The sequence below is a fragment of the Taudactylus pleione genome, unplaced genomic scaffold, assembly GCF_031769625.1.
Source record: "Taudactylus pleione unplaced genomic scaffold, aTauple2 ptg000117l, whole genome shotgun sequence".
Lineage (NCBI taxonomy): Eukaryota > Metazoa > Chordata > Amphibia > Anura > Myobatrachidae > Taudactylus > Taudactylus pleione.
Genome location: NW_028284519.1, coordinates 6,690,701 through 6,705,581, shown reverse-complemented (window position 1 = coordinate 6,705,581; position 14,881 = coordinate 6,690,701). Strand labels below are relative to the sequence as shown.

The window sequence follows — 14,881 nt, the reverse complement described above, 5'->3', positions numbered from 1 at the left end:
TGTTTGTGTGTGTGTGTGTATGTGTGGGTGTGTGTATGTATGTCCCTATGTATGTTTGTCCCTATGTGTGGGTGTGTACGTATCTCCCTATGTAAGTGTGGGTGTGTATGTATGTCCCTATGTAAGTGTTGTGGGTGTGTATGTATGTCCCTATGTAATATGTGCGTGTGCTATAATTATATATATATATGTGTTTGTGTGTGTCACAGGTGTGGCACTCCAAACAATAAATCCATCACTGGACAGGGCTTCTGTAGGTCAACGCTTCAATGTTTTATCACATTTTCATCAGGACATAAAAACACAAAATCGGAGCTTACCTTTATCACCCAGTGAAAGGGCGTACTGAAGCGGGCCGGGACTGCACACCCGGCCATCGGCACATGGTACTGACGTCATCACCTGGTCATCTATGTCAGTAGCATATTCCGATGGCCGGGTGTGCATGTACGACTAAGTTTATCATACATGTTATTACCTGTCCATGTGGGCTCATATACGTCATAAAACCGACAGAACACTTAGGGAACGAATGGCGTTACACCGGTAAGCCATTCGGCTTACCGGCTTGCTTATTCGGCTTGCTATTTCTTCTGGGGGCAGTGACCAACCGGTGGCCCGTCATTTCGGTGGCCCGTCATTTGTGGGGTACTGTGAGTATAAACGTTTGTATTATGTGTATATTTCATTGTTGTACCTTGATGACGGGGTTGGAATAAACACTCCGAAACGTCGGTGATATTCATCACATATTCCTGTGCTGCTGTTTGAATGTCAGAGTGCCGCCTGTGTGGACTTTTAATTGTGGGGTCGTCTTTGGCTGACCTTAATTGGAGGGCACCTGCGAATTATTTTCTATATATGGGAGTGCCACCTTTGAGGAAAAAATATATATATATATATATATATATATATATATTTTTTTTTTGTGTGTGTCTCCAGGAATACTGGGCGGCACCTTTCATTCACCTTTGTACTGTACTGCACCTTCTGGCACTAACTGAGGGGGGAGCATGGAGGGCGCACACACGTGTGAATTCCAAGCAAAAGCTGTCATCTGTTGTAGTGTTGGAGTTACATGAGAATTAACACCAAATGTTTGTATACATAGGTGCTCCCAAATAAGAAATATAAGAATTGGAATAATCCATGTGATCATCAAACTAAAAAAAAAAAAGCAGCTTTAAAAGGTTAGGAGTTGGGACTAGAAAGGGGTGGTGCCAGGATAGAAAAGAGGAGGAGTCAGGGTTATTATTAAACCGCCCCCCTAAAAGAAAAGTCTAGATCCGCCACTGGATGGCGGTGGCAACGGGCAGATCGGAGGCAAGTCAGCAGCGCCGCACTGTGTGCAGAGACAGGTGTGTGATCTGTGATGGTCTCACAAAATATAATTAGAAGCGGCCATTGAGACCTGTGTCACAAGCGTCATGAGTGTGTATAATATATATATATATATGCACATATACACACATGAAAAGCAGATGATGCCCGGCACTCAGTGGTAGATCCAGTAGTGCTGCGGTGCCCTCTCAGGATGATCACATCCAATGCATAAAGGAACAGGAATTAGCGGCACTCAGCAGACTGAATTATGTAATGAAATAAAAGTCCTTTATTCCTACGGCGTTACGGGGCTATGCCCCCGTCTTCAGGGACAGACAGTATGTCATACTGTCTGTCCCTGAAGACGGGGGCATAGCCCCGTAACGCCGTAGGAATAAAGGATTTTTATTTCATTACATAATTCAGTCTGCTGAGTGCCGCTCATTCCTGTTCCTTTATATATATATATATATATATATATATATATATATATATATTATAGCTGTTGGGGTGCTGACTGTCACAGGCAATAACTGCACATTGAAAGTGCACTCACTGACAGCCAATAAATGGATAGCTGTCAGTGAGTGCCCTTTCAGGGTGCAGTTGTTGCCTGTGACTGTAATCTGGATATATGATATTTCACAATAAGGGAACTAAAAATACAGCTGGCCCTAATCATTGGCAACTATTGTCTAAGGACATTTAATGGTTAACAAGTCAATATATGATTTATATATTATTTTTTTTAACAGGCAGCTGTACTTTCAGGAGCCTCCTGCTAATATAGGGAGGGTAGGCAAGCCTGATATTGACCATAAAATGGCCTCAAACAATAGATTCCAATGATTAGTGTTTTTTTAAAAGTGCTCAGAGGGGGCAGCATTTCCATGCCCTGCATACCACAATGACCACACCCTGCACCTCTCTAGTTTGCACATTGTACGTGCTTGATTAAACAATTTATCAATTACTAATTTTTCAGCCTGATTGAAACCATGCTATAATATTATATACAAATACATCTTAACCATCAATCACATCGCAACTAACACATGATATTTGACTATACAGCCTTTGGTAGTATGATACCCATACAAAAACTAGCTCTGGTGGTATGCTGCTGTTAGTACTATAGTTTTCATCTGCCACTGCAGGACACGCCCCTAAATGAAAAGACATGCCCATAGGTGGAGCTAGACACGCCCCCAGGGCTGCACAAGACACGCCCCCTCAGCCACCGACAATCTCCCTGAAACTAGTTTTCAAAAGTAGGCAAGCATGCATTGGGTCTGACTCAGTTGGGAATAGAGAGAGAGATCTCTCTCAACTGATCATCTTGGTGCAACCATGCTGCACTGCAGGTGGGGCAGATTTACAATGTGCAGAGAGATTTAGATTTGGGAGGAGTGTTTCCACACTGACATCTAAATTGTAGAGTAATAATAAAGCTGTGCAGTATTTGTGGGCTACATGTAAAAGCAGCCAGTATTTACCCTACATCAGTGGTTCCCAAACATTTTGGAATCGTGGTGCCCTAGTGCATCAGAATTGTTTTCACGGCACCCCTAAGCCAAAAGTTTGTTATTGAGAAATTCAGAATAAAATGTAGTAAAGTGAAGTAAATTGTGCTGACCGGTCATCCTTAGGGTCAGTGATGTGGTGGTGGACCGGTTTGTGCTTCTGTTTGTCCACATATTTACATTACATTGATCATAAATAATTTGATTTGGTACTGGACCACCACCCTGAGGCACCTCTGCAAGTGTCCCAAGGCACCCCAGGGTGCCTAGTCACACAGTTTGGGAACCACTGCCCTACATGCAAAAAAAATGTATGTATTTACACCCCTTGCATTGCAACATGGTTTGTCCAGGTACACAGTTAAGTGCTATCTCTCTCTATTCCCAACTCTGAATCAGGCTCATTGTTCGTAGAATAGAAAGTCAACAATAGTTACACACTAGTGACACGTAGTGATGTTACACATGCTCACACCGTGTACATAGGATTTTCCTGCCCTTTTGATACAGTTTTTGCACACACTGGTTTGCAGATGGTAATACAGCTCCTGTCACTTTAACCAGTCCAGCTTGATTTCCTTATCTTGCCAGTAAATCTGCCTAGCCCTGATTCATACTTTTAATATTGTAGACATGGGTGAGGGATCGGGTGTTTGCCCCAGGAACTTCCATTATAAGGAAAAGTCTCCTCTGTTCATGTGGCTCAGAAGCTCCTCTGATACTGCTGCTGGCTTTGCTGCCGCCCTCCTACTGGGCCCGTCCACTGACTGCCAGAGATGCATGTTCCCCCTGGTTCCACATTACTCCTGGTCCTATTCATAACACATTGGAGCAGTGGAACAACAACTTCAAATGTTCACAAATCGATTTGTCTTTGTTTTTTTGTCTTGTTCTTTTTTTAAACACTTTGCATTCGTTACTTTAATGTTGGCCATACACTAGTACGACCAGCTTAAGATCAGATTCATCTTACGATTTCCCTTGAACCCCCTGGCAGTCCCAGCCGCACGATTGACACACGATGTACATACGATGTCACGATGCGATCGATCTGCAGTTTAGGAGGGAAAGAATACACACTTCTTCAAAATGTCACTGAAATGACGCAGGTTGCATGCACAAATGGCACGAGCTGCATACGATTACGATAGATAATATGGGCTGCACATCTGATCATAGGATACTACACTATTTCCACACGATTCATCGTACGACGCCTCTAAAATCGGGAAATCGTCCCGAAATCGCACTAGTGTATGACCAGCATTAGACATGGATCAGCACGGTCACTTATGTGGACTGTCTGTACATATTATACAAATAAACAATAGAAGAAACATCTATATAGGCGCTTGAAGAGCTTTCTCATTACAATATTAAATCTATATTGGCTTCTTTGTTGCTGGGGTAACTTCTTTATATGCCCTCATGGTGTTCTACTGACGGAATACGTTGTAATATGTCAGCATGTCAGATGGAGGAAGCAAACTCCAATTATAATGTTCTTAACAGATAAATCAGTATCACAACTGTGGGAAATTTGGTGAGTATTCTCCTTTCAATACATGCAGTATGGATCCTCCAGGGAAAACTTCCTCCGTAAAATAAGAATAAAAAGGCACTAATCCAGTGCATTATCTTGCTCTTTGAAAATGTTATATATAAAACACAGTTGCACTCACAAGGAATAAATAGATTTCCAGCACATCAGATATAAAACAGATGGATCCCATATATATCTTCCAATGCTAGCAAATGTTTTGCCCGGCGGTATTATTTAGGCAGCCGGGGGGTGAACCCTATCACAGGTAAGCAGCAGCCCATCGTTCACCTTCACACCTGGCATTTCAAATATTGTTTTGTGGGCACAGGGTAGGAGAGGAGGAGGCTGTGAGGCTGCAATGCTTGCCCTCCAGTGCAGGGAGCGTCGAGGTGGAGAGGTCAGCTGGCATCCTCATTCAGTTAGGGTGGGTCAAGGTGGAGGGAGTGGCCGACATCCTCCTTCCGGCAGGGGATGCTCCAAGCAGTGAGCTGCACTGTGACATGGCCAATAAGTCACCCTGCACTGATGTTTCTATATGAAACATCAGTTCAGCTCAACTTTCGGCTGCATTAGTGCCGGGCGGCAGGGAAATTTTGCCGGGCGGACCGCTGGAGAAATATAGCGTGGGGAGAAAATTGCAAGCAAAGGAAATTTCGATTGAACTACCAGATGGCAGCTGTCATGAAGCACGGAGTCCAGACCAAACATCAGCCTCTGTACACTGTGGGATACCCAGGATTCCTGCTGTGGGTAGTAGCTGTAGTGTCCGGTCCTTCCCGTAGCTCTCAGGATACTGCTGGTTTGAAGGGGGGATGCTTCCACAGGGCAGAAGGTGGAGCGACTGCTGTCTTACTGAGCCCTGATGGATGAAGCACTATGATCGTGTTATTTCGTGTGTTCTATTTCATGTTCTCTGGTCCGTGGCTGTGTCAGTGCCTATTGTAACTGTTCTCAGGTCATGGATGTCAGTGCACTGCCCATGTACTGTATGAACAATAGGAGCTTTTCACTACATGTATGTGTGATGCAACTTTAAGACCTTATTTTTAATTTCTATTGTTTTAATTTATTACCAATGCTGTTTTTATGTTATCCTAATAGAACGAGTGCCGCATGTAAAGGCCTATGATGAAGAGAGTGTGGCCTCGATGAGTACCATACAGGACGAAACTCAGGACAGCTTCCAGCTAGACAATGGCACCCCTAACTCGAACTATCTTGTACAAGGGGGATATTTGTTCGCTGCTGCTCATTGGCCAAAGGTAACTAAAGACTATTAAACTATTTTACTTCTTTAACGTGCGTTATTTTCAGGTTCTTATTTATACCCTATTTAGCTAGTAATGTATCAGACAAAGAAGTTAAAGTACTCTGACATTTTGGGCTCAACCCAAATAGACACAAATCCCCTGTATGTCGTACTTGGACTCGCAGATTTTTTTTGTTCACAGCCAAAGGACGTACAAACAAATGTGCAAATCCGGGGTGAGATTGGGCTATGAGGGGGGCAAATTCCTGTGCAGTTTCCGGCATTTCTACCTCAATGCAACAGCAACTCACACCCTTCACTGCTAATTGGAATGAGCCCTTTGGATTATGATGTACTGGTCTAAAGTGAAGCAGTTAGTGCTGCAAAAAGTCTACTTGAAATGGGAATGACCTTGGCTCTAACTTTACACATTTGTCTTTTGAACATCAGAGCTAATTATAGTATTGCACCAGAGTATTATCCAGTTATATAACATGTATGAAATGATGCTATGTATAATAGTACTTGTCTGTTGCCAATAGACTGTTTTAAGACTTCTATAGCACATTCATAGTTCATGTCTCTTCTCTAATTGTACCACACCACAGTTGCCAACGGCTGCTTTATTATTGCTGCCAGTCATGCTGCTACCATGCAATAACTGTACACTTTCTCACCTTCAGCTGAAGCTGTTATTCCGCTACCTTATATAGTAGTCCTTCCATATAGGTTAGATTGTAAACTCATTTGGGGAAGGTAATCTTTACCTTCTGTTTCATGTCATTGTTTGTTAGTCATTTGTATGACAACCGCCTCAATGTACAGTGATTTATTATAATAAAGGAATACTATTAATAATCCTGCCTATATATTGTAATGGTGTATGTGGTCTTGTACAGGTCTTGTGTTTGCATTTCACACTTGACAAAGTAATTGCTAAGAAAGCAGCCTGACTACTAGTGATTGTGTGTGATTCTGACAAATAATAGTCGAATGGTCTACTTGTACATTTTGTGAGCCTTTTTTTATTTCTGAATATTTGCATTCTGTGTTTCTAGCATTGTGTGCTAGAAATGTGGCTGAGCTCATAGTCTCTGTGTTGGATGAATTGGCTGGGAATATGCTGAATTACTGTTTTACAGCCATGTTAGGATATCATGGATAATTACCCAGTTTCTCTGACAATCAGAGGCTTAGACAAGCTATGGTTTGGTGGGAAACGGTCTAGACTCTGCTCTAGTCATGTTGACAATATATCTACTGCTGTACACCTTGGGTCTATAATACTGCTCATCATGTTGCTACTGCTTACAATATTTTTAGTCATATAACTAATACTGTGCAAATTACTATCAGTATTACTGGTGGTCATATTACGAATAGGTCTAATATAATATAATATTATAATATAATATAATATTAGACACAGTAAATGGTTGCTCGGTGTTCTTTCACCCAGCAGTCCGTATTTAGTGATGGGGGAGAGTCATATACAGCTATGCATGGTGGTTGTGGGGCTTTTTGTTGATTATTGCCTCTATACACTGTGGGTATAAAATGGTTATGCGGGATAATACGCAGTGCCTAGGGCCATATAAAATGCTGAGTGGTTGGGACAGTTTACTTGTGCTCTACTATGTATGATAAGTATTTGTGAGTCAAGAGAGAAGGATCTAATGTACACTTTTGGGCTATGTACATTATATTTGTCTCATCTTTTTAATACGCCTGCCTTTAACTGTAGTGTGCTTTTTAAAGCAATACTTAATCCATTTTATCCTCAATATAAAAAGTTTACAATGTAAAATATAAAATTAAACTTTCTTTCTGCAGGATCGTGTGGTAATCAACAGACTGGACAGTATTTGCCAGGCAGTATTGAAAGGAAAATGGCCCACTACCCGAAGAAACTATGATGGTACCAGTGTGGCATCTTTCTATACCACCAAACTGCTGGATAGCTCTGGGGCTGCCACGGAGTACAGTGAGCCAAGTTCACAGGTGCCCACGTGCATGGCCATCAAGGAAGAACCCAACCAATTGCCACAGATGTCAAAGGTGAAGAAGCATGTACAAGAAAAGGAGTTTACAGTGAAAATCAATGACGTATGTTTATTTTTTGGGTTTTTCTTTTGCCCTGGGACATGGTTGCTGTGTGCAGCATGATGCTCATTTTCCAATTGGCCGCCTGCTCTATCTTACTATATAAACCCTCCCATTTTTGGGGGGTGGATTTTGCACTGTTTTTGCATATTTTAAGCTCGTTGCGCTTGGACTTGTCAAATATTAATATAAAGAAAAGCAAAAATATGATTACTTCCCCAGCTTTATTGGATTTGCTGGTAATTTTGTGCTATTAATTGCACTATATATCTTATAAAGAATACTTTTTTGTCCTTTTCTTTTTTCTTTGTGCACTTGGCTGTTTTTTCAATATTTTTAGCATGCACATCCACATGCTTTGCAGAGACCTGCATTTAAGCATACACATTTTCCTGTATGTTCATTACATAACATAATCTCTTTCCTGTTGGTAAAGGGGGTCCAGTGGGTAACTTGCTTTGCATTTTCTCTAGAATAACTGTATGTTTGAGTTACTGTGTTGGCAAAATTTATGCTATAATACTGGAAACAGCAGGTTAATAAGAGATGCTTTAAAAAAATACTAAAGGAAAATTCCACCAAAATGTAATTTTTATTTTATCGTACATTCTACTTTCCCCCAATGCCTATCTATGGGATTACCATGCCTGAGAACGCAGCAATATCCACAAGCTCGCCCTATGGCCCTGATTCAGAGCCGGACGCTCTGACCAGAGCGCTCGCTCTGAATCAGGGCCCACCTCCATTAATATGGAGCGTCCTCCTGGACGCTCGTATAGCTGTGGGTCACCACCCACAGCATATACGAGCGTGCAGGATGATGGTCGCGATGGTCTTGACCATCGCGACCATCGAAACTGCGAGCAGAAGCCTGCGGTTGAGTTTTTCAACCGCAAGGCCAGGAGTGATTTTGGCTCTATCAGAGCCAAAATCACTCCCACTGACATCACTAGTGATGTAGGGTCGCTCGTAGGGTCTTGCGCATGCGCACGACGGAGCTCCCTCCGTCGTGCGCATGCACAGTGCGGACCATCGACCCACTTGCGAGCGGGTCTGAATGAGGGCCTATGTCCGCAGAAATTATACACTTCATTACTTTTGGTATCACCTGACCACAAAAAGTTATGAACTCAATGCAAAGTTAGTAATCAAGTGTTCACACTAAAATCCACAATTAAATCCAGGCTTTCAATATTCTTCACCTAGATTTTATTGTGAGCTTTATAGTGGATTTATCCCATGAAGGACGCACTTGAGTACTAACTTTGCATTGTGTCTGCAGTTAATGGTCTGTTCTCCAGGGATTTAAATAAATCAAATACCTTATCTATAGATGATGCTACTTGGATGACCAATGTTGTAATGTCCAGTAATCATTATCAATACATTTGAGATCTGAACATTACTGGGCATCCATTGGGCAAATATGGACATGAAAACCCTGTGGATATGCCAGACGTGGGGAAAGTGGTTGATCGCTACATATTATATTTTGGGTGGAATGCCGTAAGTTAAACATAAATGCAGAATATCACTAACATGGGATCCAAACAGTCATTCAGTCAACCAGTCCTCCAACATCTGCTGTGGTTGGGATAGGCTGTCCTTGCTCCTGCTGGCAGCATGTTGCCGATGGAGAACGCCCTGTCTGTCTTATAGAAGCTTGCCGCAGGGGGTGCTAGAAGAATTTTGGTTTCCTTTCTGTAACAGGTGGCATTTTTGTTATTTTTTTATTGTAATTAAACTTAGTTTTTTCGCTTTATATTTTGTGATTGTTGCGGAGCTTTGCGCTTGAGATTCGGTTACAGCAATTTACATAATTCTCAGCTAATATTATAACTGTTACAGCACAATCTTTCAGTAACCCATGCATATTCCTTTCCAGGAAAGTGGCTTAAAATTGACATTTCAAAAACAAGGGATTCCTCAGAAAAGGCCGCTGGACAGTGAGGAAGGAGTGGGACAGCAGCAATATTTGGCTCGACTGCAAGATCTTCAGAATGCATCCGAGACTAGTCTTGTAAACTTTCCCAAATCCACTGCGGCTTTAGGTAACTTGGCAGAGTGGGAGACATCCAGACTTCTGTTTGGTTGTAATGAGAACTGATTGCATGAGTAGGAGATGAGTACACTATTAAAATATTAGGTACCAGTAATCACGGGTTGGGTATGGGATGTCGGCGCTCAGGATCCCGGTGGTCAGAATCCCAACGCCGGCATCCCAACAGGGTTAGGATACCAACACTTGTCTGTAAGCGTCCCAGCCCTAACCCCGCACCCTGTGCCTAACCCTCCCCCCGCTAGTGCTTAATTTCTCCCCCCCAATACCTAACCCTCCCTCTAGTATCTAACCTCTAACCCCAGTACTTACCGTCGGGAAATCGATGGGATTCTGACTGGTGTTGGGATTCAAGCACTGGAATTCTGAGCGCCGGGAGCCAGGATTTCAGCTACCTCCTGTAATCCCAACGTTGAGAAACCAATAAACCCTCCCGCACTAATATGAAGTATCTTGGACCATTTTCTTCTCGGATGGCAAACTCTTTTCCCAGTAGCTTGTTCCATGTGTATATGCCACTGCTAAGTATATTTAAAATGCTGACTAGATATGAAGGTTATGTGAAGAAAAACACAAATACAGGACATTGGTTTGTACCTGCATATTATCTGTCCACCTAACTTTTTCTTGGATTGTACGTATTTTATTTATACCCCTTTTGGGTTAGCCCAAATTGCTATTAGAGGTTAGTTTGTGGACAATTTCTCATTTAAAAATTGTTTATACTGGCCTAGTTATTCCTGGTACAACATTTTTATTTATTTTTAGTTTCTCCTTCATCCACTAGGGGACACTGGAGCTTCATGACAGTGGGGTATAGACGGTGGGTTGAGTTGAGCCTGGCACTTTAAAAATCTACAAGTGTGACTGGCTCCTCCCCCTTTATGCCCCATCAGCCCCAGTTTTTAGATTGTGCCCGAGTAGAGCCGGTGCACAGGGCTGTCTCCAGCCCTTAAATTAATTTTTATATTTGTAAAAGAAAGAAACAAGCAAGAGGACAAGCAGACTGTTGGCTGTGACAGTCTGCCTGCATCGTGGGAGCCCCCAGAGACGGGACCATACGGCTACTGCAGCCTGTGTCCGGTCACCCTATGGAGGGGAGGCTGCTTTGGCAGTTAAGGAGTCACCAGACTCAGCGGGGCCCGCCACAGCTAACACTGGCTTGTGTCCGGATCCCCGCTCTCCCCTCACTGCCCAGCGCTCTGGCCGCAGCAGCCCGGTAAGTAGCACACCTCTCCTGACTAGCAGGAGAGGTGAAAATAATATGCTGGGTCTGTTAACAGCGTGCGGCTGTCAGTGCCACGCTGGTGTTTGCAGAGAACACCGGCGCTGGCTGTTAGGTAGGCGCGCTCGGCAGCGGCGGTCTTACCTGTGCGTGCCGGTGCTTGTGTAAAAGGCACCGGCACGTTTATAACTGGCGGCGGTCGTGCCGCTGGTCCCCCGCAGTCAGCGCGGCTGGGCTGACTACATTACTGTAAGCCGCGCGCAAATCATAGCGGCGGCCATTAGGAAGGTGGAGCGTATAGGTCCCTCCTCCTCTTCCTCCTTAACACTGCCTGGGAGAAGTTGGCGCGCTCTGGAAGGGAGTGGTGCCTCATCAGAGCTGGAACTCCCTGAAGGCACTGATCGGAGGGGGAGAGAGCTGACAGCTTCTACAGGGGGTCTGTACTTACAGAAGGTAGTTTTAACTACCTTCTGGTTTCTATGAGTAGCATTATTAACAATATTCTGCTCCTCCCTTATATTGCACTGTCCGCCCCTGTTACTGAGCTGCATTATTACCCTCCTATATTGCTCTGCCTGTATCTTGAGTAGCATTATTATTGAAATTCTGCTCCTACCTTATTGCTCTGTCTGCTCCCATACTTGAGTAGCATTATTATTTCAATTCTGCTTCTCCCTATACTCCTTCTGCATTCCTGAGTTGTATGTGGTGTCTGTCTGTGAGTACATGATGACATCCAGGACAGAAAAAGCTGCTTCACAAAAGCTGTTTGCCTGCACTGTGCAGGAAAAAATTTACCCATGCTCGCTCCGAAGGGTCTTCCCTGTGCGAGACGTGTGAAGCAGAGAGTGCTAGCACGCAGTCTGTCACTCCCTCCTTCATAAATAGGTTGGCAGGGGTCATGGCGGATCTTTCTTCTGAATTAGCTGCTTCCCGTAGGGAACGGGAGGCCGCCAGAGATCTACCTAGCACATCTCACCCTTCTTTTCTAGCAACAGAACCAGCGTGGGCTCAGAATTTAGTCCGCTCGGTGAATAGCCTTGCTCAGGTGATGGGTTCTGCGTCTAAAGCTCCTGAAGCTACGGTAAGTCGCTCATCTAAGAAGAGGGCTCTTCCGGCGGATCTCCAGTCGGATGAGGATTCGGCAGCGGGTTACTCGTCTCACGAGGAAGGGGAGATGCTGGACGAATCAGACGTAGAGACTTACTCACAAGAACCTGAGGCAATGCAAGGTATTGATGCACTCATCCTAGCGGTAAGGGAAGTTCTTAAGATTTCTGGCCAGGAAGCTCCAGAATCGTTAGAAGACTCCTTATTTGCCAGGTCACAGAAGATTGCTGTCACATTCCCTGTTTCTCTCCAGTTGGACGAACAGATGACGGCAGCCTGGCAGAATCCGGACCGTAAATTCCAAATTCCTAAGCGTTTTTTCTCTCTTTACCCATTTCCTGCGGAAAATAGGAAAAGGTGGGAGACCCCGCCGCCTGTGGATTCTTCGGTTTCTCGGTTGTCAAAGAAGACAACGTTACCTGTTCCAGGAGCTACTACATTGAAGGAAACCTCAGAGCGGAGATTAGAAACCACTTTGAAATCCATTTATACAGCCGCAGGTGCACTTCTCCGGCCGGCCTTGGTAGGATCTTGGGTCAACAAGGCTATGGAAAAATGGGCGGAACAATTGACTGAGGGTCTTAAATCCAACACTCCGCGGGCAGATCTGATTACCTTGGCAGAACATATTCAGGAGTCTGCAGTATACTTAGGAGACGCCTCCAGAGATATCGGCCTTGTAGGCGCTAGGATTTCTGCTTCGGCGGTCTCGGCTCGCCGGGCACTTTGGCTTTGTGCCTGGCAAGCGGATGCTGAGTCAAAAAGAGCAGTGGAAGCTCTTCCTTTCACAGGCGATATTTTATTTGGTCCAGAGCTGGACAAGTGGATCTCGCTGGCCACTGGAGGTAAGAGTACTTTTCTACCTTCATCAGCACCTCCTCCGCGTCGCTCGTTTAGGGAGCCTTCCTTTCGTTCCTTTCGAGCATCTGCAAGATTTCAGGGACGATCGCGAGGTTCGTCTTCAGCGGGGCGAGGAGGCCGTGCTAGAGGACGTCAAGCGAATAATGCCTGCCGTCCAGATCCCAAGCCAGCAGACAAGCCTGTGGCATGACTGGCTCCCATCCCATCTCGGAAATCCGAAGGTGGGGGCTCGTCTCCAGCGTTTCTCGGAGGTTTGGAGACTGACTTCTCCAGACACTTGGGTTCGGAATCTGGTATCTCAAAGATACAAGATCAAGTTCGCTTTCACTCCTCCTGTGCGTTATTTTACAACAGGTTTGCCCGTCGATCCCTTGAAGCAACTAATTTTACGTCAAGCGATCGAGAAACTTTTGCTGGCCGAGGTTCTTGTGGCGGTTCCCACTGCACAAAGACAACAAGGGTTTTACTCAAACCTTTTTGTGGTTCCAAAACCGGATGGGTCAGTCAGACCCATTCTGAATCTGAAATCCTTGAACCAGTATCTTTCATTTCACAGGTTCAAGATGGAGTCTCTCCATTCTGTCATTGCGGGACTAGAGGCAGGAGAGTTTCTGGTGTCGTTAGATATCAAGGACGCCTATCTGCATGTCTCAATTTGGGTTCCTCACCAGGCCTTCCTCAGATTTGCCATCAGGGAAGCTCATTACCAGTTTCAGGTCCTGCCGTTCGGTCTCTCGTCAGCTCCCAGGGTATTCACCAAAGTGATGGCCGTCATGGTGTCTCACTTGCGCTCTCGGGGGGTGACGATAGTTCCGTACCTAGACGATTTACTCATCAAGGCTCCGACGGCAGAAGTCCTTTTACACCAAGTGTCCCTTACACATCAGATTCTCATTCAACACGGATGGATTGTGAACTTCCAGAAGTCTCAGTTGATGCCGTCCCAGAGACTTCAGTTCCTAGGAATGATTCTAGACACTGTTCTGCTTTGTATATTCTTGCCAAGGGACAAGGCCATAGCCATACAGGAGCTGGTTCGTCTGGTGCTCAGACCCAGGAAAGTGTCTGTGCATCTTTGCATCCGTCTCCTGGGGAAAATGGTGGCTTCTTTCGAGGCCATCCAATTCGGCAGATTTCACTCCAGAATTTTTCAACTGGATCTTCTGTCTCAATGGTCCGGGTCCCTCCTACAGATGCATCGGCTGGTGCGTCTGTCTCCCCGGACCCGCATATCCTTGCTCTGGTGGCTTCGAACGGAGCATCTGTTAGCGGGTCGATGCTTTGGAATTGGTCACCACAGACGCCAGCCTCCGCGGATGGGGAGCGGTGGTTCTGGGCAATCACTTCCAGGGGCTTTGGTCGCAGCAGGAATCCCTATTACCAATCAATGTTCTCGAACTGCGGGCAGTCTACAGAGCTTTGATACAGGCTGCTCCTCTGTTACGAGGACTTCCGGTTCGGATACAATCCGACAACGCCACGGCAGTGGCATACATAAATCGCCAAGGAGGAACCCGCAGTCGTCTGGCAATGAGAGAAGCCAGTCGCATCCTTCTGTGGGCAGAAAGACATGTAGAGGTAATTTCCGCAGTGTTTATTCCAGGAGTCGACAACTGGGAAGCGGACTACCTCAGTCGTCAGGATCTTCATCCCGGGGAGTGGTCCCTTCATCCCGAGGTCTTTCATCAACTGGTTTGCAGATGGGGGAAACCACAGATAGACCTGATGGCATCACGGATAAATCATCAACTACTCCTTTACTGCTCCAGGACCATGGATCCGGCAGCGGTGGGAGCAGATGCTTTACTGATCCCTTGGCCGTACAGCCTTGTGTACCTGTTCCCACCGTTTCCGCTTCTCCCTCGGATTCTCAAGTGGATCAAAC

At 45.0% G+C, this 14,881-nt stretch overlaps 1 protein-coding gene across 4 annotated transcripts in view; it reads left to right on the top strand.

Moving 5' to 3' along the window:
* The window catches only part of CHD9 (chromodomain helicase DNA binding protein 9), a 262,211-nt gene that overhangs the window by 215,773 nt on the left and 31,557 nt on the right, over positions 1–14,881 (top strand). For 3 of the 4 annotated variants that reach the window (XM_088471863.1, XM_088471864.1, XM_088471862.1), the window contains exons 32-34: positions 5,491–5,651; positions 7,472–7,744; positions 9,627–9,792. In XM_088471863.1, coding sequence (XP_088327989.1) covers positions 5,491–5,651; positions 7,472–7,744; positions 9,627–9,792 — 600 coding nt within the window. The remainder of the gene's footprint in view (positions 1–5,490; positions 5,652–7,471; positions 7,745–9,626; positions 9,793–14,881) is intronic. The other variant, XM_088471865.1, reaches the window with a different exon arrangement.